This window comes from Cherax quadricarinatus, unplaced genomic scaffold, assembly GCF_038502225.1.
Source record: "Cherax quadricarinatus isolate ZL_2023a unplaced genomic scaffold, ASM3850222v1 Contig3, whole genome shotgun sequence".
Taxonomy (NCBI): domain Eukaryota; kingdom Metazoa; phylum Arthropoda; class Malacostraca; order Decapoda; family Parastacidae; genus Cherax; species Cherax quadricarinatus.
The window spans coordinates 925,722-950,916 of NW_027195029.1; the positions used below are offsets into that span (position 1 = coordinate 925,722).

A 25,195-nucleotide genomic window follows, 5' to 3' on the forward strand; every position below is an offset into this window, starting at 1 on the left:
ATCCATAAATGCTCTCAACTCATTAAAGAATGGAGAGAGATTATCATGAGGGTGTATAAATCTGGGATGGAAGGTAGGAGGGTTGGGGGTCATCCTGGGAACAGTGAGATAAAAAAGAGGGTTTGAATTTCAGAGGCTTCATCCTCCAGCAAACTTTGTGGGTGATGTTGGAATGTGATCAAGTTAACTTATATTTTATTTAGGGGAAGGCTTTAAACCCATAGGGTCCTACAGCACTTTAACTATGTAATCAATCTCAATCCAGAGTTCAGATCTAATTCCTTAGATCAAGAACCCCCTTACTATCATTGAGGAACCTTTCTGAGGATGGGAGACACTCAGGTTCATTCCAAGAGAGAACAGGTCCAATTCCTTGGATCAAGAGCCCATCACCAGCATCAAAGCACTTCCAAGATTAAGAAAATAGCCATGACAATCTAGTAAATGGTCAATGCTGCAACTGTATCATTTGTCGTATATTAATGTTTTTTTATTATAATAAGTGCTAAACTACAAAGTTGATATAAGGATAAAAAACTTCATATTACACATAAAATTGTATTTTATACCAATGATAATAATGAGAGTGGGGAAAGTTGGAGCTTACTTCCCCAACAATCACTCTGTCACTTTTGCACGAACATTCACACAGCCTTTAGGCTAGAGCAGCGACCCATAACAAACACAGGTATGATATGGTGTAAACAAGTAAAATAATTACAACAGCACAGGACATTCTGACAAAAAGAGAGAGTATTTTTGAGTGCATAAAATTAATAGTGACCAAGTGTCGCATTTGAGTGTTAACAGTGAATACAGTTCTAAAGTTATAAATACAATATATTAGAACTACTCTCCAGTTCATATTAGATTAAAATATGGGTCTTTCAAATCAATTAATTTTTTATATAATTGTGCAGACTGATGTGAGAAAATTATAAAATAAACTATGCTTTTCTTACAGCATAGGTACAACAATATAATAATATATAATGCCTGCTCATGCACAAGTGGTGTAATGTCTTACAGAGTGGCCTCAGGCCAACTGTGAGGGTAGGCATACCCTCAAAACCAGTCACGGGTATGTTGTCAGTCATGTACATTACTATTAACATACGACCCCAAAAACAAATATTTTTGTCAGCTTCTCTTGATTATGTTGGAATTAATAAATACACTTTGATAACAATGACTTTAGTTATGTCTACACAATGTGGTGTGATTGTATACATAATATTGTCAATTTTTTTTTTTTAGCAAGTCTGTTCAGGAGGGAAGTTTGGTGACGGGAGGGAGTAATGGTAGGGAAGTGTGTAGGGTGGAATTGCTTTGTAAAGGTGATGTGGTGTAGGGTGTTACATTAATGGTATGACTCACAAAATCGTAATAATATGATTGCAAACAAATCATGGAATGGGTGGGACTCTGACCCATGGCTAGCAAGTCCTAAATCTCAGAGGTAAGTGTGCTAACCACTGGGGCCAGTTGGCTCTAATAACTAAAGCCAACTGGCCTACAAGTTTTAGGACTCATTTGTGTGGGTTCAATCCCCACCCATTCCATGATTTATATCAATGATATACAATACCAACAAGTTAATGAATTAAGACACATGGGCAACACTTCTTCAGATGTGAATACAGAAATGACTAAAACACTCGAGACAGTTGAAGAGATAAAGGTGTTCGGTTCCTCAGCACTGATGGAGGACGTTTGGTTTCACAGAACTGATCAGTGATCAATGCTACGGAACTGAACATCTCTCAAGGTTGTGGGACTGAGTACCTCAGTCTCATCTTCAACTGCCTCCATGTATTTTTCACTTCTGCATTTGACTGAAGAAGCCCGCCATCCAGGTGAAACATCCCAGAAACAGACACCGAAATAAGAAAGGGGTTGTTAAAAGTACAGGAGGTATGCATTTCAAAGAGTGGTAGGGTTAGTATGAGTGGGAAGGAAATGGGGGTGAAGGTTTCAGTGTATGTCTGGGTACTGTAACGGGGGGGAGGGATGTTAGGCACCACAGTGCTAAGAGTCCTTGTGAACTCCCATAAGACAGCTTCCACTATATCATTGTCTAAAGTTGTGTGTGTATTTGAAAGAGTTGTTTTTTTTAGAAGATTCAGGCAGCAATAGACATACGTATATGACTTGCATGCTTTTGTACGAAGTTGGCCAAAGTGTTGTATCCATGAATGTGATATAAGAATGAACATGATGACAGTATTGAGCAAGGAAGAAAGGGAGCTGCCACTAGACCCACAGCAGAATAAGACCTGTAATCTGTCTACACTATACAAAGCTAACTTCTTGTTATTTCATGTGATTGCATCCAGTCTTCTTATTGCAGTGTTTATAATTTTTTTCAAATATATGAAACAAATTATATTTTTTGTAATTGAATAATGGAATGAGAATCAACAACCACTTAATAAATGTCAGTGTTTTTCATAACCTGATGAAACACCAGCAAATACTCTGTCTACAATACTGCATAGTCAAAAATTGTTTACACAAATAAAACTCTACATATAAAATGCTAAAATTTTCCTGTAAAATACAAATTTCTTAAAAAATTTAACAAAACTCTTAGGTTCTCACACATTCCACTTGGTAGACAGGTAGGCAGGTCAGAATTAACGAGACGCACATAAATAGATTGCTCCACACACACCCTGGCTGGCGTAAGGCTGTCCCAACCTCAGAAGAATGCATAAAAGTGCATTAAGTTTTGTCTTCATTCTCAATCCCTTTGGCCCCAACTGGGCATCCTCAGGCACGTTTCTGATATCTTTGGCTGCAGCATATACATGGATTTTAATACCCCATCATTGCAAATATTGCAACTAACTGGGGACAAAAACAGCTCTGCTGTTCACTATCAATTGTAGAAACAACCACCATAATATTGTTTAAACATTAGATGGCCATAATGCTGGTGCAACAGAAACCTGATAGATGACACCAAGACTGCAGCTGAGGGAAGAGATTACTGTACTTAGCTGCCTGATTGCCCAACTCCTGAGGCCCTGGGACGAGTGAAGCCAATACTTGCCATGGAAGGTTTCTGCCATCTTCCACTTGGTTATTCACCTTTTTTAAAATACACTCCTTGTACAAATGTTTCATTTGTAAAATACTTTCTTTAAACTATCTAACCTTACATGCTACTTGATTTTTTATGTTTTTTCAAGTTAGTCTCAAAATAAACAATTGAATTTACCGACAGAAATATTATACATCACAACCCCTCCATTTGCATAAAGTTTGGAGGTGGTTGCATTAGGGGGAAAATACTTAACTTGTATAAACAGTCAGGAGGTGTAAAACTTGTGTCTCACTGTACATGTAACCTAGATTCTGTACATAAGAGCAGTGGGGGGGAGGGGGAGGGGCTGGGAGAGAGGTGGGGAACCTGTGTGCCACTGAGATGCTACTGCCTACTCGTGCTCCATTAAGGAGCCACCTGCCATAATAATTATTTACAATTTGGCTACAGGTGCAAGAGGCTATATGTACACATATTGGTACAACTTACATTGTACACTACTCTGAGAGCCTCAGGGCAGTAGCATATCAAGGCATTAAAAGATCTGACCCACCCAGCTTGTACAACACCACTGCTTTATTTACATTATTAAAGTCATCAGCACCAGGCTATGCTGAAACGAGTGTTAATAATAAAAAGGCATAAATATCCAATTATGAAGTACAATCAATCTGTTATCATTATCACAGACAATCCTGCTTGGATACTAGTCACTAACAATGCACTGGTTTACTGCGCCCAGCCCACGATACAAACGGCCCACCTAGTTTTGCTCTGGCAAGTAATTCATTGTGTGATTCCAAAATATATCATTGTGAAAAATGAGCATTATTTTACTTCATAATAATTTATGAAACTTGTGCTCCTGAAAAGTTTATCCACCTATTAATTTAAATCTGTTCATTATCATAAGGCAGGTCTGTTTTGATTGCTTTGTGGTGGACTTCTGGCCATAATAAGTTAAGTATATACAGTGATCTTAAGAGATAATGCAAGTTTTGTGAGGTATGACCTTCTCTTTGAGCATTTAAAAAAATTATGCATCAGCCCTATTTAATAATGCTTTGGTTAAACTGCTATCCACTAATCTTCATACACTTGTCTTCAGATAATTTGCTTAAGTAGTATTCTTGATGTTTACTTTCCATGTCCACCCAGGCACTGGCTTTCTCTACACTTATTACAAATGAGTAAGTGTGCTTTGGCTAGTGTATCAATATTTATATAGGCCTCACCAAATAAGAAAGGCCTTTCATTTGTATACTATTATTTTAATTATTACTATTATCAATTACATTATCAATAATAATATATTATTGATTTCTGTTGCCAAATTTCTGGACATAATGCCCTGTATTAAATGGTTCTGAATACAAACAGCTACTTTTTTTTTAGAGATTCTATGAATATTTGTCACTATAGAATCTTTAAACATTAAAATTTATATGAATACAAAAGTATACGACTATTTGAAATAGCAACCTTGCATATATTTAACAAGACCAATTTTGTGTGAAGGGCACTTTGTCATGTAACTGTGTGGCCTAATAATATCTCCATGTAAAGCCCATGAATTGCACCAGAGCGAATTGAGATAAGAAAGCAAGACGAGAAGAATGAAAACAGGCCAAATTTCTTCAAGAGTTCATTGGCTGGCTATCAAACAAGGGCTGCCATAACATTGTAGAGATGGGACAGGACTTGCATGTGTAGTGGCAGGCACGATCTTCTGTCCTGTTTAGCAGGATCTAGGACTAGCCACGAAAGCCCATTGTAGCCTTCAAGAACATATCTGAAAATTAAAATAAATTAATATCATTATTGTAACAATTTTCATGCATTAAAATGATCCACGATGGATCAAAACTGACTTATTTTTAATATAATAATGGATAGCATACAGTTTGGAAGTCCTAATTAGTACAACAGTGCATTTCCTGAAACAACTGCATTAAATCTTCTAAAATAATACTTTTCCCTCTCCCATATGAAAAAAATTCCAATGGGGAACTGCTGAACTAAGCCAACACAAAATTCAACCAATAATTATCATATAAATCTACCACCAAGGGGTGGGGCACAACAAGAGAATAATGTATCAACATCTTACCCAAAGATACCACAAACACTACTAGGACAAGTATAGTAGGCTTGGAGAGACAATTGAACAAGTATCTTGCACCAAGTGGCAGATCAACCAGGATGGATATGTGGACAACCAGCAATAACAACAGCCTGACTGACCAGGCAAGCCTGGCTCTAGAAAATACCAAACTCAAAGGTATAAAGATACATGTGTAATAGATCTTAATTAAGTATCTTTAGTAAATAACCTAATACAAACAAATTACACTTTGTAGCTTACACAGAAATGCATATTACAGAGAACAGTTAAATCAGGCTAAATGGGGAAGTGGAACAGAATTCTTCCTCCGTAACCCATCTGTGTTGTAAGAGGTGACTAAAATGCCAGGAGCAAGAGGCTAGTAACTCCTCCTCTTGTATACATCACTAAAGTTAAAAAGAGAAACTTCTGTTTTTCCTTTTGGTCCACCCTGCTTCGGTGGGATATGCTGGTGCGTTGTAAGAAAGGAGTTAAATATGAATACCAAGGCATTATCTCAACAGACAGCACAAGATGGTCACACAAAGGAGGCAGTCAGCCTTTTAAATTTAACTGTATAAAGCTGAGAGCACTAAGAAATTAGATAGAGCACAAAAACCATGTAAAATTACTTATACATACACAACAATGTGCAGTAATCAAAGAAATTAATGGCCATTAGAAGCACAAAAAACTTCCCCGTATAATCTTTAAAGTGCAAAAAATTGCAGGTGTAATAAGATTTGTAGGAGTGAAGGTTCAATTCTCTGTTAACCTTGAGACAGATAAATAAGTTTATTTCTTTGCAGTTAATTAATGCTAACCACATAGTGATGACTGATGCATGAAGAGTAATAATAATTACCTCCCATTCCCCAGGCACTGTATAGGATCTACAAGTTTAACACTTAATCATGAATATAACAAACTGCTGCAACAATAGTAAAATTTAAACCATATACAGGTCGGCCATCACTAATCCAGCATCACTGGGACCTGCAGTGTGCCGGACTACCGAGTTAGCTGGATTAGAGTGGTTAGGTTAGAATACACTTAATTAACCTATCAACAGGTTAATTTCTGCTACATCTTCCTCATTTTCATCACTGCTTTCTCCTCCACTGGCTTGCTGCTGTGAATTTACAACCATCTACACAATTTCTGAGTCAGTATAATAATGAAATTTGGAATTATGCTAGGAAAAATTAGTGCTGGATTAATGATGGAACCGGATTAGTGATGGCCGACCTGTATATGAGGATTTTGTAAAACCCTCTTCAAATTAGTTTATGCAGTATTGCTATGAAGTCTGCAACTAAAAAATGACAAGAACAAACTAACAAATCTGAAGACATGCTGCAAAAAATCTGAAAGCCTTCAATATATGCCTCTAAGAGGAAGTAGACATAAGCTCATCTAAGATTAGAAATGAATGTGAATGAATAAATAATGAAGAACACGATGCCAAGGTTGTAAACTAAAAAATAGAAACTGTGCTGAAAGTTTACTAAAATTACAAAAATAACCCGCACAAGTTGGACTGATATGTTGACGTAAGTTTCTTTCTCCTATGCGCAGGTTATTTGTGTTATGTTCCAGCCACAGTATACCGACAATTTTTTAAGGATACTAGAAAGTTTTCCTTCACAGCAGAAAAAACAATGCACTGGATTAAAAGAGGAAGTAAAGTATCACAACCAATGGACATTAAAAACATACACTATTATTAATTGAAGACAGGACACTGAGTATAGCATTATTTCTGTAGCCACAACTACATAATGCAGTAATTATAAGCAGTTACATAGTACAGCAATTACTAGCAAACTACTGTATAAAATAACCTTCAGATTTTAAGAAAGATGATAAAAATGCTAAACAATTTTACTATACATGTTATGCTAAAAATTATAGTATGGTGTAGCTGAGTGGTATTTGTGCTTAAGATAAGGTATGGTAAACCCTTGAGTAATGAGACTTCAGCAGAGCTACATACTGCATGTATGGTAAACCACATCGACTCAAGGTTTAGGGACTGATTACCTCATTCTCCTCCTGTTCTTCACGATTCTCCTTTGTATGGACTGATGAAGCCACTGTGTGGCAAAACGTTTCCTCAATAAAGATACCCAAGAGTTGCACGTGTCTGATATATCAACGTGTCGGTTCTCTGAACCATTCATCTGCAATCCTGTCAGACACTGCAACTTCTTGGGATCTTAATACTTGGGAATTCTTCGCTTGCCTAACCCTAGGGCACGACCTACTTCCACATTGAACAAATGTGACACCACCTACATCTGCTGCACCTCTCCTGCCTACGGTATATAAGCTACTTCTCCGCACATATGCTGTATTCTATTCAAGATTGATGGACTGACCACATCGACTCAAGGTTGAGGGACTGATTACCTCATTCTCCTCCTGTTCTTCACGATTCTCCTTTGTATGGACTGATGAAGCCACTGTGTGGCAAAACGTTTCCTCAATAAAGATACTCAAAAATATTTATTAATGTTGAAGGCAAGTGGTAGTCAGTAATGTTTTGTGGAGATATTGTAGAGAGCCACATCAGCCCTCTCCACACACACACTTGCATTTTAACGCACAATAGCTGTCACAATTTGAAGCAAGATAAAATTGCTTTTGGGGCTAATTTAACCCGTAAACGGTCCAAGCAGATCTACGTTCACATGTGTAGTGCTACAAAAGTAGATCTACGTTTTTTTTACATATTTTCAAATATAACAAAAAAAAGTAGATCAAAGTTTTTTTTACACATTTTCAAATGTAGAAAAACAAAAAGAAGATCTACTTTTTTTACATACTTTCAAATGTTGAAAAAACGTATATATACGTTTGGACCGCTTACGGGTTAAAAAAGTTTGTCTCTTTATTTCAAAAGAAAGTTCTTCACTTTGGCTGATGCTAATTTGAATTAAATGCCAATTTTCAGGACTGTAACCTTAGTGTTGCTCAAGGATCTACTGTACCTGTTAAAATAAAACAAAGGTTAAATTATCTTACCTGAGAACATCAGTGGTATATGAAGAATCCAAAGGGTGGACTTTGTTATTTGTGCTATGCAAAAATTCCTCAGACTGAGTAATGCCTGGAGAATGGAGGTGGAGGGCTGACTTTAGAAATACTGGGCAAGATGATTCAAGGTGTGGGCAGGACGACCAGAACCATCTCGGGAGTCGCCCGGTGGAGGCCGTCGACACATAATATCCAAGAGCAAGAGGTTGTTGCAAGACAGAACCACTAGAGTCTTCTTGCGGATCAACCAAAACCACTCCATTGCTACGAGCCTGTCCGGAAAATTGCGAGGGACTTGTTCCACCCCCTCCTCCCATAGTTGGACTACCGGGTTGAGAGAGCGAGTCTCGCTGGCCACTACCATCATCCATCTGATCATCTTGATTTGGACAGTTATCAAGCATGAGAATTTCATTTAAGCTTAATCCCATTCCAATACCAATATCACCCATGCCGCCACCCATATCATCTCGCAAATCTTCATCCAATAACAAGTCGACATTTTCAAAATGTACAGCTTGCTCATCTTGGAATCTCTGCTGTGCTGACTGCAAGGAAAAAAATTTATTAATATATGCTAACAAATTATAATTTCAAAGGTATGTTTAATACCTAATAAACCAAATGTATAAAGAAGAAAAATTTACAGTTCTTCTTTTTCAGATCAATTTGCCTCAGTGGGAGATGACCACTGTGTAAAAAAAAAAAATTTCTAAGAGTATTTTAATACCTAATGCTGAGTGACCAATTAACTGATTTGGCAAGAAATAACAGATAAATAAATGCAATAATTTTTTTTTAAATGCTAAAAACAACCAAAGTCTAAAAGTGAAAACCAAAAACTATGATAAAATGAATACATTACAATACAATTATATAAAATAAAAAAGGTTATTATTTACAAGAAATTAAAGGGGACAAAATATGACAAGTGAAAAATCATTTTGACAGAAAAATGAGCAGATAAGAGTTGTGTATAATTTGACCTCAGAAACACTATTCATCTGATGAAGTCTCTCTGATAGAGGCTCTAATATACAGATCTAAATGCTTGTAATATATTTGTCCACATGGCTTCTCACTTTTCACCAGTGTTTAGGACACTGATCCTAGCAAAAAAAAAAAAAATATCCCTGATAAACACTCTTGTCTATTTATACACACCTGTGCTGTAGCAGATGTTGGGAAGACCAGTATGTGAGTACAGGTGAGGTCCTGTGGCGTAGACAGACTGCAATTTTGACTATTCTGGCCAAATCTTTCATCGGGTGTAAACATATCTGGCATAATTCGAAATGAAGAATCGGGCTCCATAGAAACTAAGCAAGCAGAGAGTATACACGGTGCATCTCCAGGAAAGAGGTAAGCACACTGCTTGCACATCTCCTTTAGATTTTTAGATGCTTGTGTCAGAGACTTTCGAGAAAGCAAAGACGACCATCCTTTCAATTCTCCGTGTCCCATTCTTCCTAATCTGCCCACAACCAAACGCCAAGGATGAACACCAATAGACATAACACTTAGTATCCAATCCATTAACTTTTTCAGACCATGTCGACGTGCAGAAGCTTTCTTTCTTCTCGTTCTAAAACAGAAGAGAAAAAATTAACAACTACCTACCTTTGAACATTATTCAAGCTGAAACATTCAAAATGCCCTATAAGAATATAGCTTTTATATTTTGTTATAGATATTTACTTCTTTTTAAGACTGTATTGATGAAAATGCACTGTGCTGCGATTCTTACGAGGAGTCTTAATTTAAACCTTGAAATGAAACAGCAGTATCCCACCTTTACTTTCCACGACTGTTCATTTAATATTACTTTACCTATAATATTCCTTCACCTCTTGTTATTTCAGAAACTCTGCATGCAATCCCAATTACTCCTTCCTGCTCAAACTCTCCCACCTAGCTTTAAGAGTAGATATAATGAGATCCTGAAGGTTAGAAAGACAAGACTTCCTGTGAAGTCCTTAAAAAATGAACCACGGTACAGGTGGTGTTGGAACTTGTGGCAAGGAGTCTTAAAACGCCAGGCCAGTGCGTAAGCCACTGGGCCAGCTGGCTACAATAAGATTAATCCAACTAGGTATATTTATACACCATAGGAAATGTATTATGGGCCACCACTGTGACCACAAATACAAGTTCAATCCCCACCTGTACTGCGGTCTGTTTCCAATCGTGTCATTACAATTTCTTGAGTCCATAAAAATGAGCTGAAGCTCAGTTGTTGGTCAATCAGCTTACAGTTAGACACACATGGGAATGATTCTTGTACATACTCTCTTAAATTCCTTTACCAATCTCTGAACCTACCATAGCACAAGAAAATGGTGAGGAAGGTAACAGAGCAGAGGGTGGGAGAATGAATAGGCAAAAATAATTTCAAGTACAGTATTATTTTTTTATAAAGGTGTGTCAAGATTTTAACCAAGAAAACTATATACCAGGTCATAGCCTCTAGAGGGTTCAAAAAGGGCAGCTACTTTCTTTGGAATTTTGAGGAAAAACAAAAAACAATATAAACAATACTTAAAAAATGGTGACATGTTATCATATATTACAGCCAGTTTACCTGTTTGGAATTTCTATACTGATGGTTACAGTCTCTAAAATTTCTCCCAATTCATCTGTGGCAGTTGCCAGTAGCCATCTTTGATCTTCAGACAAACAATAAGTGCAATTTAGTATAGTGGATTTCTCCCTTGGCACTCCTAAAGCCTCTTGTGCCTCTTTGTAGGTGCCACGGCTCTCCTTTATAGGTGCCAGGATATATGCCGGAGAAAAGATATGATATGGCGCTAGCCGCTTCTCTTCTGCTGCAATCTGTTGTAGAAATAAAAATATCAATACAAAGCAGCATGGCACTGATATATAACAGGAAGCAGGCAGACTGAATCACCATTACTAGACCCCTGCAGCAACATATATGAGAGTATTACATCTCATATCTAAACTCAAGCTTTATTATATACTCCAATAAAGAACAAAAATTCAGAATACTGTGACTGGAACAATATACAAATAACCTGCACATAGGAGAGAGAAAAGCTCATGACATTTTGGTCTGACTTGGACTATTCACAAGTCACACTGACAGAAGAGAGTGAGTGAGCCAAGATATATAAGAGAGAGAGAGAGAGAGAGAGAAGAGGAAATAGTAGTAGTGGTAATGCTGGTGGTAGAAATAGTAGATATGGTAGTGGAAATAGTAGATGTGGTAGTGGAAATAAGAGTAGTGGTAGTGGTAATGTTGGTGGTGGAAATAGTAGCAGTAGTGCGGTTTATTTGTGTGTATACTCCAATGAATCGAGATAAAATTCACCCTTTTTTTTCCCCCCCTAACACTTCGGCTGTTTCCCACCAAGGCAGGGTGACCCTGAAATGAAGAAACACTTTCACCATCACTGTCTTGCCAGAAGCATGCCAATACGACAGTTCAAAAGCTGCATCACCGTATCTCAGGTTATTTCAAACATCAAAACCCAGCCTATCTACTGTATATTACTACCCCCACAGGAAGACACCCATAACAGTCAACCAACACCCAGGTACCTGTTTACTGGAAAGTGAACAACGGCAACAGATGAAAGAACAGTTGCCTATACATCTCGATCAACCCAGGGTTCTTCAGTTTTAAGTTGGTGCTACCACTGAGCTATGTTTACAAAGTCCATTCATCATTACAATCTAGGAAATAAAAGGCACTGTGAATCATAACAACTACATGTACCTCCAGAGCAATGCAAAAATCACTTCTTACACTAACATATTCCCCAATCTCTGTACAAGATGATGACCTAAAAACAAAGCTAATACACCTACCATCCGACTTACGACCTGCTTGACTTATGACCACTCAACTTGCGACCGTTTTTTTTATGCCAAATTTCTGGGAAATAAACAACTATTTGTGTTGTACACAGTGTTTATCCTAAACCTTACAGTATAAAATACAGTACTAACAACATAAAAAGTAAAGTAAAACATGAAATACCAAAATAAAACAATAAAATAAAGTCATTACAAAAATGTGATGTTGATATTCAGTAGTAAAGTTCGACTTACGACCATTTCAACTTACGACCGGTTTCTCGGAACCGAACTTGGTCGTAAGTCGGATGGTAGGTGTATATTCCCTAATCTCTATACAAGATGACAGTCTAAGAATTAAGCTAAGTTTTCACTAAGACAATCACTTAGAGTGTGCATTCCAATACACTAATCCAGGTATCCTGAAACTTGTTAACATGTATAGTAATATTACTGCTTCAAACTGAACATTTCAGCAAGCTTCAACAATTTTTTTTAAAATGTATCAGACTTAAGTTTCTGAAATATTTCAGCAATTGGTGAGAATCAAGGCAAGCAGCATTACAAATGCCTACTCAGTATGAGCTAAAGATGGGATGATATCATAATTTTTCCCAGTACAGATACTCAAGTTTTAGGCCAATACCCACACCATCAAAATTAACCAATACCCACTGATACTGATAATCTGGCACACCTCTATTATGAGTGATGTATTAGTGGACATACTGTGAAAGTGTTTCTACTATTTTGGGTCATCCTACCTTGGTGGGAGATGGTAGGTGTCTTAGAAAAAATTAATACTGAATTTTTTTTTTTTTTTTTTTTTTTTTAAATGCTGGCCTTCTCCCATCGAGGTAGGGTGGCCCCACTCTCCTCCCCCCCAAAAAAAAAATACTACTATCATTCACATTATCACTGTTTTGCAAGTCAAGAAAAATGGCATCAGCAAGTAAGAGAGAGAGAGAGAGTGAAATTTGCTAATATAATTATTAGTGTGACTTTGTAAATGGTCCAAGCCGGACCAAAACGTCGTCGTAAGCTCCTCTCTTCTATGTGTGGGTTATTTGTGTATCGTTCCACTCACGGTATTGTGCCTTTTTTTGTTATTTATTTTTTTTTTATTATTATCACACCGGCCGATTCCCACCAAGGCAGGGTGGCCCGAAAAAGAAAAACTTTCACCATCATTCACTCCATCACTGTCTTGCCAGAAGGGTGCTTTACACTACAGTTTTTAAACTGCAACATTAACACCCCTCCTTCAGAGTGCAGGCACTGTACTTCCCATCTCCAGGACTCAAGTCCGGCCTGCCGGTTTCCCTGAATCCCTTCATAAATGTTACTTTGCTCACACTCCAACAGCACGTCAAGTATTAAAAACCATTTGTCTCCATTCACTCCTATCAAACACGCTCATGCATGCCTGCTGGAAGTCCAAGCCCCTCGCACACAAAACCTCCTTTACCCCCTCCCTCCAACCCTTCCTAGGCCGACCCCTACCCCGCCTTCCTTCCACTACAGACTGATACACTCTTGAAGTCATTCTGTTTCGCTCCATTCTCTCTACATGTCCGAACCACCTCAACAACCCTTCCTCAGCCCTCTGGACAACAGTTTTGGTAATCCCGCACCTCCTCCTAACTTCCAAACTACGAATTCTCTGCATTATATTCACACCACACATTGCCCTCAGACATGACATCTCCACTGCCTCCAGCCTTCTCCTCGCTGCAACATTCATCACCCACGCTTCACACCCATATAAGAGCGTTGGTAAAACTATACTCTCATACATTCCCCTCTTTGCCTCCAAGGACAAAGTTCTTTGTCTCCACAGACTCCTAAGTGCACCACTCACTCTTTTTCCCTCATCAATTCTATGATTCACCTCATCTTTCATAGACCCATCCGCTGACACGTCCACTCCCAAATATCTGAATACGTTCACCTCCTCCATACTCTCTCCCTCCAATCTGATATTCAATCTTTCATCACCTAATCTTTTTGTTATCCTCATAACCTTACTCTTTCCTGTATTCACCTTTAATTTTCTTCTTTTGCACACCCTACCAAATTCATCCACCAATCTCTGCAACTTCTCTTCAGAATCTCCCAAGAGCACAGTGTCATCAGCAAAGAGCAGCTGTGACAACTCCCACTTTGTGTGTGATTCTTTATCTTTTAACTCCACGCCTCTTGCCAAGACCCTCGCATTTACTTCTCTTACAACCCCATCTATAAATATATTAAACAACCACGGTGACATCACACATCCTTGTCTAAGGCCTACTTTTACTGGGAAAAAATTTCCCTCTTTCCTACATACTCTAACTTGAGCCTCACTATCCTCGTAAAAACTCTTCACTGCTTTCAGTAACCTACCTCCTACACCATACACTTGCAACATCTGCCACATTGCCCCCCTATCCACCCTGTCATACGCCTTTTCCAAATCCATAAATGCCACAAAGACCTCTTTAGCCTTATCTAAATACTGTTCACTTATATGTTTCACTGTAAACACCTGGTCCACACACCCCCTACCTTTCCTAAAGCCTCCTTGTTCATCTGCTATCCTATTCTCCGTCTTACTCTTAATTCTTTCAATTATAACTCTACCATACACTTTACCAGGTACACTCAACAGACTTATCCCCCTATAATTTTTGCACTCTCTTTTATCCCCTTTGCCTTTATACAAAGGAACTATGCATGCTCTCTGCCAATCCCTAGGTACCTTACCCTCTTCCATACATTTATTAAATAATTGCACCAACCACTCCAAAACTATATCCCCACCTGCTTTTAACATTTCTATCTTTATCCCATCAATCCCGGCTGCCTTACCCCCTTTCATTTTACCTACTGCCTCACGAACTTCCCCCACACTCACAACTGGCTCTTCCTCACTCCTACAAGATGTTATTCCTCCTTGCCCTATACACGAAATCACAGCTTCCCTATCTTCATCAACATTTAACAATTCCTCAAAATATTCCTTCCATCTTCCCAATACCTCTAACTCTCCATTTAATAACTCTCCTCTCCTATTTTTAACTGACAAATCCATTTGTTCTCTAGGCTTTCTTAACTTGTTAATCTCACTCCAAAACTTTTTCTTATTTTCAACAAAATTTGTTGATAACATCTCACCCACTCTCTCATTTGCTCTCTTTTTACATTGCTTCACCACTCTCTTAACTTCTCTCTTTTTCTCCATATACTCTTCCCTCCTTGCATCACTTCTACTTTGTAAAAACTTCTCATATGCTAACTTTTTCTCCCTTACTACTCTCTTTACATCATCATTCCACCAATCGCTCCTCTTCCCTCCTGCACCCACTTTCCTGTAACCACAAACTTCTGCTGAACACTCTAACACTACATTTTTAAACCTACCCCATACCTCTTCGACCCCATTGCCTATGCTCTCATTAGCCCATCTATCCTCCAATAGCTGTTTATATCTTACCCTAACTGCCTCCTCTTTTAGTTTATAAACCTTCACCTCTCTCTTCCCTGATGCTTCTATTCTCCTTGTATCCCATCTACCTTTTACTCTCAGTGTAGCTACAACTAGAAAGTGATCTGATATATCTGTGGCCCCTCTATAAACATGTACATCCTGAAGTCTACTCAACAGTCTTTTATCTACCAATACATAATCCAACAAACTACTGTCATTTCGCCCTACATCATATCGTGTATACTTATTTATCCTCTTTTTCTTAAAATATGTATTACCTATAACTAAACCCCTTTCTATACAAAGTTCAATCAAAGGGCTCCCATTATCATTTACACCTGGCACCCCAAACTTACCTACCACACCCTCTCTAAAAGTTTCTCCTACTTTAGCATTCAAGTCCCCTACCACAATTACTCTCTCACTTGGTTCAAAGGCTCCTATACATTCACTTAACATCTCCCAAAATCTCTCTCTCTCCTCTGCATTCCTCTCTTCTCCAGGTGCATACACGCTTATTATGACCCACTTCTCACATCCAACCTTTACTTTAATCCACATAATTCTTGAATTTACACATTCATATTCTCTTTTCTCCTTCCATAACTGATCATTTAACATTACTGCTACCCCCTTCCTTTGCTCTAACTCTCTCAGATACTCCAGATTTAATCCCATTTATTTCCCCCCACTGAAACTCTCCTACCCCCTTCAGCTTTGTTTCGCTTAGGGCCAGGACATCCAACTTCTTTTCATTCATAACATCAGCAATCATCTGTTTCTTGTCATCCGCACTACATCCACGCACATTTAAGCAACCCAGTTTTATAAAGTTTTTCTTCTTCTCTTTTTTAGTAATTGTATACAGGAGAAGGGGTTACTAGCCCATTGCTCCCGGCATTTTAGTCGCCTCATACGACACGCATGGCTTACGGAGGAAAGATTCTTTTCCACTTCCCCATGGACAATAGAAGAAATAAAAAAGAACAAGAGCTATTTAGAAAAAGGAGAAAAACCTAGATGTATGTATATATATATATGCATGTGCGTGTCTGTGAAGTGTGACCAAAGTGTAAGTAGGAGTAGCAAGATATCCCTGTTATCTTAGCGTGTTTATGAGACAGAAAAAGAAACCAGCAATCCTACCATCATGCAAAACAATTACAGGTTTTTGTTTCACAGTCATCTGGCAGGACGGTAGTACTTCCCTGGGTGGTTGCTGTCTACCAACCTACTACCTATTTATAATCATTAATTAGCTGCTATTAGAGTCAATTTTTTTGCTAACTTAATTTTATCTTAATTTGGCATAAGCAAAACCATGACTAAGTTACCGTCCTTACACATACATTGTAGTCACAACATAAACACAATTCTCAGTCCATTAGACCCAGCTCAAGCCATATCCATAATTTGTTCAAAAATATGGATAGAATTATGCCAACAGAATTTAATAATTTTAACAACCTCTCCATTTAGTGTGAAACAATGGTTTACTGGTTTCTTAGTCAAGCAATCACCCCTGCCAAGGTCAAAAAAAAAAAAAAAAAAGTGAATAGCCCATTGGTAAATAATTATTCAATTGTTAGGTTGGATTAGGTAAGGTTTGTCTGGAAACAGGACAAGTGTTACCTGACACAGGTCTTATATGATAACCCCTCAGCTGGAGCTTTTGGTCATCTGACCAAAGCCTTCCACTGGCTAAACAGTCCATCACTTTAAAAATGATTGTGTTCAATTGTTGATCATTAAATTCCTGTAGTGAATATCAAACTGAAAAGCTACTATGCGAGTCACAGAAATTATTCTAGAAGGAAATTGATGGGCAGATTACATTTAACACTTCAAAACAGTTTTTGAGAGAGTTCCTCATTAAAGACTAATCTGTGAATATAAAAACAGTGAAACACAGATGACCCTCACTTGACAGATGAGCTCCAGGGACCATGGGAACTATACTAAGCTCACTCAAACCATCAATGCCTACACAAATAATCCACACATACAAGAAAGAAACTTATGACGACATTTCAGTTCAACTTGGACCATGAACTAGTCACACTCAAGTCGGTCAAAAACTCTGCCATAAGTTTCTTTCTCCTATGAGTGGATTTTTTGTGGACTGAATTTTTGTTCATCACTGCTTAATTCAGCATAAATGCAATATTCAGCACATTTTGCAAAACACATTTATCATATACACTGAGTGTATTGGAACTACCTGCAAAATGGTAAAGCACATAACAGAAAATTCACAGAGTGAGAGGAAGAAGGCAGAATAGGTATCAAATGAATTACTTACACTAGCTTCTTTGGGTTTCAGAAACCCGTCATAAACAGACGCTGGTCCGAAGCCGGTAAGCGACTTTACTACAGCATTGTGGGAGAGAGTTCTTCTGCACTGCATAAACACTGAAAATGCTAATGACTTAAGTTGGTCGATGTATCGAGATCGATCGTGGGAATCACTGGCCAGCTCTAGGATGCTTTCCAATGAGATGATCTGAAAAGGAGCACAAAGAGTTAAAGGGTTAAATTCAATACAAACAAAATATAAAATATGTACAAAGGGAAGCGACCTAAACAAAGTGGTACTCACCCTTTAATTTATTTTAGCAAGGACTATTGGTGGCTCCAGATTACATACACATTTTAATAAGCTTTTTTTAACCTTTATATTTGTTTTTACTTTTATTAAACCTTTCATCTTTTTACTTTTACCGATATACACACAGGGAAGCCATTTAGCCAGACTTACATTCTGGAAGTGGAATGTACAGTACCTGAACTCTGTTAACCCTTAAACTGTTCAAGCGTAGATCTACGTTCAAGTGCGTAACACTCCAACCTTAATTATCTCCATTTGAAAGCATTTAAAAAAAAAAAAAACGTAGATCTACATTTGGAGTGCTACACACGTGAATTTATATCTACGTTTGTACAGTTTAAGGTTAAATGAGTGAGGATATTGGCATTCAGGAGATGGGATGTAGTGCCTGAACCGTGAAGGATTAGCAGGGACATTGTACTCCAAACATTTGAGTGGTAATGTCAGTTTAGTATCTTTAATATGCACCCCTTACCTATCCTGAGAGTGGTAGTCAAAAGATTACAGAGGCATATAAATAAGGCTAGGGACTGAGCCCAAAAGTTTGGGATATTGGCAGTTTGACATGACATCTAAATTGTCATATCTGAGCACCTCTGCAAAGACAATAATTATGTGTTGATGATGCTGAAAGTGTTTCCTTTCTTTTTTGAGTCGCCCTGCCTCAGTGGGAGACGGCCAACATGTTAAGAAAAAAAATCAACTAAATAAAAATTTACTTTAACTAACAATAAACTATATTACAAAATAAAGAATAAAAAGGTACAATACTATAACTTGAATACACAAATAACCTGCACATAGGAGAAAAACTTTGACGTTTTATTCTGACATGGATTATTAACTAGTAACACTAACACAAAAAGGTAAGGGAGCCAATATATACTCGAGAGGAGGGCACAAGTTTCTTTCTCTCATGTATGGGTTATCTGTGTAAGAAATAGTATACAGTGGACCCCCGGTTAACGATACTTTTTCACTCCATAAGTATGTTCAGGTGCCAGTACTGACTGAATTTATTCCCATAAGGAATATTGTGAAGTAGATTAGTCCATTTCAGACCCCCAAACATACACGTACAAACGCACTTACATAATTGGTCGCATTCGGAGGTAATCGTTATGCGGGGGTCCACTGTATAACATTAATTATAGCATACCTGGAGATAAACATTATTCTGCATACTCTCAGGAAGGCCTTCCAACATGTGTTCGTAACATCTGAGTAGGCCTAGAGTAACAAGACGGTGCATATCTGGGTGATCCTGGCCTACATTGAAGGGGTCAACTAGGTAGACAAGGATAGCAGGTGGAGGAGAGTCATCCTCATCAACTTCATTCAGACTAGCACCAGTTCCAAGTATGACAGTTCCTTGCTGTAAAGTGCAAATATTATTAGTGTTATGGAGAAGAGCTAAACTGGTAGGGGTTATACAGTACACTAAGTCCTTGACTTACAAACGTGTTAATAATCTTCTGTACTGTGTATAATATCAATATTACACATTAATATACACAATACAGAGGTCCCAACATGTTCATAAGTTGAAGACTTCAGGAGGTCCCCAGTGTATTTGTAAGTTGAGGACTGACTGTGCCTGGGGAATGGAAAGTAATCAGGTTTGAGTCTAGGAAGGTGTAGCTCTATTCCTAGGAATAAGAGCCCAACACCAACATCAAGACACTCCTGAAGACTAGAGGGGGAGAAAAACAAACCTTCCTAGAACTAAAATATTTTAATTGTAACAAATAAATTTAAACATCTTAAAAATTCCAAAACAAAATCTATGAGAAAAGTCTAGTGAGATAATATCAATGAATGACGAGCATTTTTAACTTTTTAGTGTTTTCAACGTATCCAATGTGAGATTTCCACTACTTGCAAAATCAATTACAAACAAACCACAGTACAAGTGGGGTTTGAACTCATGGCAAGCGAGTCCCAAAACAAGCACATGATAGAGCTATTACAGACCTCGCTGCCACCATTGGCATATTACTGTATATATATATAAAGCCCCTGGTTATACACAGCATTTCAAGCAACTTAGGTCAACCTTGATCAACAGGATGTGACCCACAACAGCCTGATCATCGTAAGTATATCGTTTCGCCAATATTTTATAGCAACTCAAAACAAAATTCCTCTATGAGGGGAAAATGTAACTCCAAATGATCATAACTTCAACCCACTGTAATTCAAGGGACCACTGTACATATACATATAGCTACTACTACAACTACGAAAATTACTAATCCTACTATTACTACCACCACCACTAATAATAATAATCATTACAGTAATAAAATCATACCGAATTGGAGACGGTTGGATTTGAAGAATAAGTGGCTTCAGGTTCAGAATTTGCTGTGGGTGTTGTAGAAGTGTTTGTATTGCAAACAGTTTCTGAAGATGGTGGAGGCATAGGAGAAGGTGCTTGTCTTTCACTAGCTTTGCTTGATCCAGGCACCTCGAAGAGACTCTTATCCATGTTCAGTGTTGATAGGTGCGGTGCTAACCAGTGTCGACACACCTACAAAATGAGAGGTAACTGAGCAATCTACAGATTTATTACCAATGTAAGCTCAGACTTTGTGAGAGTCAACCCAGGGTCACAAATATTTTGTTTTTAATACATTAGCCATTTCCCATTGAGGCAGAGTGACCCAAAAAGGAAGACACACTTCCATCATCTCTCACTCCATCATTATCTTGCCAGAGGCATGCCGATCCTACAGAATCATAAATATATAAAAAGAAATTATTTCTAATCCAGTTTACAAGGTCACTGAATATCTTAAAATTGACATACCACTGTTACTACTTGTATAATTTCCTGCCTACTAATGCCACATGTATTATTTAAAATGGTTATTACCAACAGCAAAGGCTAGTAACCCCATCTCCTGTATAAATTACTATGTAAAAAGGAGAAAAACTTAAAGTCACCTGGCCTCAGTGGGAGATGGCAACTATGTTAAATAAAAAATACCAACAGCATGAATTCTTTTTTGATATTATACGGTCAAAAGAAATGTATTGCCTCTCAAGACTTTGTTTCAACCAAGAGTTAAAAGCTCCTTAAGTCCTAGTGATTGAAAATACTCTCAAAGTGAGCACATCTCTAGGACAAATATTTACATTACCTTTTTTAACCCGTAAACGGTCCAAGCAGATCTACGTTCACATGTGTAGAGCTACAAAAGTAGATCTACTTTTTTTTGCATATTTTCAAATATAACAAAAAAAAAAAAGTAGATCAAAATTTTTTTACACATTTTCAAATGTAAAAAAACAAAAAGAAGATCTACTTTTTTTCCATACTTTCAAATGTTGAAAAAACGTATATATACGTTTGGACCGTTTATGGGTTAACTTGATATACTGTACTCCTTAGCTTCTGTAATAACTAATTATTGATCAATTTAATTATTTATTTTCATGATTGCAGTCAAATTCCACTGATCTATAATCAGATGCTGAAACTTTTCAGTTTGAGTCCTTCATTAGCATCAAGGTACCCCTCCCCACCTTGAAGGTGTTAATATAAACAAGTCTTTAAAAAAGAAAAGGCACAATACCGTGACTGGAGCAATACACAAATAAGCCGCACATAGGAGAGAGAAGCTTGTGTGACTTGTAAATGGTCCAAGTTGGACCAAAATATCATCATGAGCTTCTCTATGTGCAGGTTATTTGTGCATAAATAACTCTCACCTGAGCATAAACTTTGAGCTTAGTAGACATGTGAGAATCACCCAGGAGGGAAAACCATTCCTCCAAAGGTTCGTTTGCAACTTTAGACGCTGCAGTTTTACTTATCCGCATAATGCCATTTCTCAAAACTCGCTGGATGGGTGAATGACGACCTAATCTGCATAACTGTAAACACAAGAGTAGAGAATAAGTCTAATGTTTAACAGTAAACCCTTAAATTAACAGACTATGATTTATTGGACTTGGGAAATGAGTAACAAAATCCAGAGTTAAGTGATTTAACCCAGAATTGTTTGTTATTTGTTACAACTACAGAAAAAAATCTCACCTGCATCCACCACAATCACCAGTACCAACCACACTCTTTTACCCTTCATTAGTCTGCTAAACTAAGTCTAATTTTTCATGTAAATTATAATACAGAATCATATACATGGGGAAGTGCTCACAGCAGGGGTCACAGAATGCCAGGGAAATGAGAAGTAATAAGGTTTTATCCCAGGAAGTGGAGATACTCCAGTTTCTTCACACCATCAAGGCACAACAACGAGACACAATACTCCTCCATTGCTTATACTAGGTAATCAAGGAAGGCCTAAGTCAACAATTAACTAAATATGGTAGGAATTGAGGATAATGAGGCTCAGGTTAGAGTATGTAGGATAGAGATTTTTTCCCAGTAAAAGTAGGCTTTAGACAAGGATGTGTGATGTCACAATGGTTGTTCAATATACGTACATATTTACAGATGGGGTTGTAAGAGAAGTGAATGCTCGGCTGCTGGCAAGAGGTGTGGGGTTAGAAGATAAATAATCTAACACAAAGTGGGAGTTGTCACAGTTGCTCTTTGCTGATGACACTGTGCTTTTGGGAAATTCTGAAGAGAAGTTACAGAAGTTGGTGGATGAGTTTGGTAGAGTATGTAAAAGAAGAAAATTAAAAGTGAATATAGGAAAGAATAAGGTGATGAGGCTAGCAAAATAATTAGGTAATGAAAGATTGGATATCAAATTGGAGGGAAAGAGTATGGAGGAGGTGAATGTGTTCAGATACTCAGGAGTGGACATGTCGGCAGATGGGTCTATGAAGGATGAGGTGAACCATAGAACTGATGAGAGGAAAGGGGTGAGCGGTGCACTTAGAAGTCTGTGGAGACAAAGAACTTTGTCCATGGAAGCAAAGAGGGTAATGTATGAGAGTATAGTTATACCAACGCTCTTATATGGGTGCAAAGCATGGGTGGTGAATGCTGAAACAAGGAGAAGGATGGAGGCAGTGGAGATGTCTTGTCTGAGGGCAATGTGTGGTATGAATACAATGCAGAGAATTAGTAGTTTGGAAATTAGGTGGTGGTGTGGGATTGCCAAAACTATTATCAAAACAGCTGAGGAGAGGTTGAGGTGGTTTGGACATGTAGAGAGGATGAAACGAAATAGAATGACTTCGAGAGTATAAATCTCTAGTGGAGGGAAGGCAGGGTAGAGATTGGCCTAGGAAAGGTTGGAGGGAGGGGGTAAAAAGAGGTTTTGTGTGCGAGGGGCTTGGACTTCCAATAAGCATGCGTGAGCATGTTAGATAGGAGTAAATGGAGACCAGTTCTGTTTAGAACTTGACATGCTGTTGGAGTACGAGCAGGTTTATATTTATGAAGGGATTCAGGGAAACCAGCAGGCCGGACTTGAGTCCTGGAGATGGGAAGTACAGTGTCTGCACTCTGAAGGAGGGGTATTAATGTTGCAGTTTTATAACTGTAGTGTAAGTGCACCTCAGGCAAGACAGTGATGGAGTGAATGATGGTGAAAGTTTTTCTTTTTTGGGCCACCCTGCCTTGGTGGGAGCTGGCTGATGTGTTAATAAAAAGAAAAAAAAAAATGGTAGGATTTATTTACATTAAAATAAAATTCACAAACTGAACAGCATCACAGTGAATTTTTTTTCCCAAAATACCCCTAAGTGAAGAAGGTAACTCTGAGCTATCTCAGGATACTTCAAAATGTTATGCTGATGTTGGTATGAATGCACTAAACACGTAGGAGTTAAACACCACCTGGGGAACAGAGATAATCAGGATTAATTTGAGGAAAAGCTCCAATTCCTCTGAACAAGAGCCTTTTTTGGCAATTCCTGCTGTGGAAGAATCATGATCATAGAAACAGAATACAGTCGAGTTGAGTAGTTTTTATGACAATGTGCTGCGTATGTGTGAGCAAGGTAACGCTTATGAAGAAATCCAGGAACACTGGTAAGCTGGGCTTGAGTCCTGGAGGTGGGAAGTATAGTGACTGCTCTTTGAAGGAGGTGGATGGGATAATGTAGTTTAGAGGACCAAATGATCGATGATGTTAGCACACTTCTGGCTAGACAGTGACTAAGTGACAGTGAATGTGCTTCCGTTTTTTGGGTCACCCTACCACGGTGGGAGATGGCCAGTGTATTAAAAAAATAAGGTGAATAATCTGGGTGATAGTGAAAGAATACATGGTGATAATGAAGGCAATAATTACATGCTGATATTATGTGCCTAAATTATAAGCTTTTACATGCAAGGAGAGTGCCAGGTGGGTCGCACTGAATCAAGACAATAAGTGATTATGAGGTGGAGAAGTCCAGGCCTGCCTGTCTTGTCTATGCCTACCTGTGGCTGGCGTCACACGTGCGAGAGACTTGTGACGTCATAGCTAGCCTGGGAGCCTGTCTATAAAGTAACTGAGTTTATCTAAGTATACTACACAAGTACATAGCAACACTACTGACATTTGACAAGGATGATGTGGACAGCCATGTCGATGTTATACAACAAGAGTACACCTAGGACCTGGCACCAAGATGGACATACATACTGAATAACCACCAGCAGAAAAAAAAGTATCTGGATATGGCATTTGTAAGTGTTTAAGGTTTCAAATTGTTCAATCTAGGCATCTAAAAACTTTAAATATTATATAAATTCATTTATGTTTTAGTTTTAAATTGTTAAATGGTTGAAATTTCAATGCTACACTTATGTTTTGGATTTAAAATAATTAAATGTCAGGCATTCAAATTTTAAATTATTTATGTACTGACTTTTAACTTGTTCAATAGCAGGCATTAAACATTTAAATTGTTTTAAATCTTAATGTTTTGTTATACAGTTTTTACCCCTTTTCAAGTTTTTTTTCATGTTACTGTCATATTGTAATGTATTTCCTTTAGTTTGTATATTTCAGTTAACCGTACACCAATAACATCTCAACATGTGAAGACACAGAGGAAAATCACCACAGCCGTCAAGGAGACAATGGTCAGAAGATCAAAATATAGATTTAGCATCACTTGAAGATTATCAACATAGCACTAACTCACATAATGATAATCTGGAGTACTTTTTGCAAGTACAGTGGACCCCCG

At 37.9% G+C, this 25,195-nt stretch overlaps 1 protein-coding gene across 2 annotated transcripts in view; it reads right to left on the reverse strand.

Annotated features, from left to right (window-relative positions):
* Positions 1 to 1,350: 1,350 nt before the first annotated feature.
* Positions 1,351 to 25,195, reverse strand: part of skd (mediator complex subunit skuld) — a 320,744-nt gene continuing 296,899 nt past the window's right edge. For both annotated transcript variants that reach the window (XM_070079690.1, XM_070079689.1), the window contains 8 exons: positions 21,806 to 21,970; positions 20,403 to 20,621; positions 19,248 to 19,463; positions 17,783 to 17,983; positions 10,774 to 11,024; positions 9,357 to 9,777; positions 8,181 to 8,740; positions 1,351 to 4,841 (listed from right to left, as the gene is read on the reverse strand). In XM_070079690.1, coding sequence (XP_069935791.1) covers positions 4,709 to 4,841; positions 8,181 to 8,740; positions 9,357 to 9,777; positions 10,774 to 11,024; positions 17,783 to 17,983; positions 19,248 to 19,463; positions 20,403 to 20,621; positions 21,806 to 21,970 — 2,166 coding nt within the window. In that variant the 3' untranslated portion in view covers positions 1,351 to 4,708. The remainder of the gene's footprint in view (positions 4,842 to 8,180; positions 8,741 to 9,356; positions 9,778 to 10,773; positions 11,025 to 17,782; positions 17,984 to 19,247; positions 19,464 to 20,402; positions 20,622 to 21,805; positions 21,971 to 25,195) is intronic.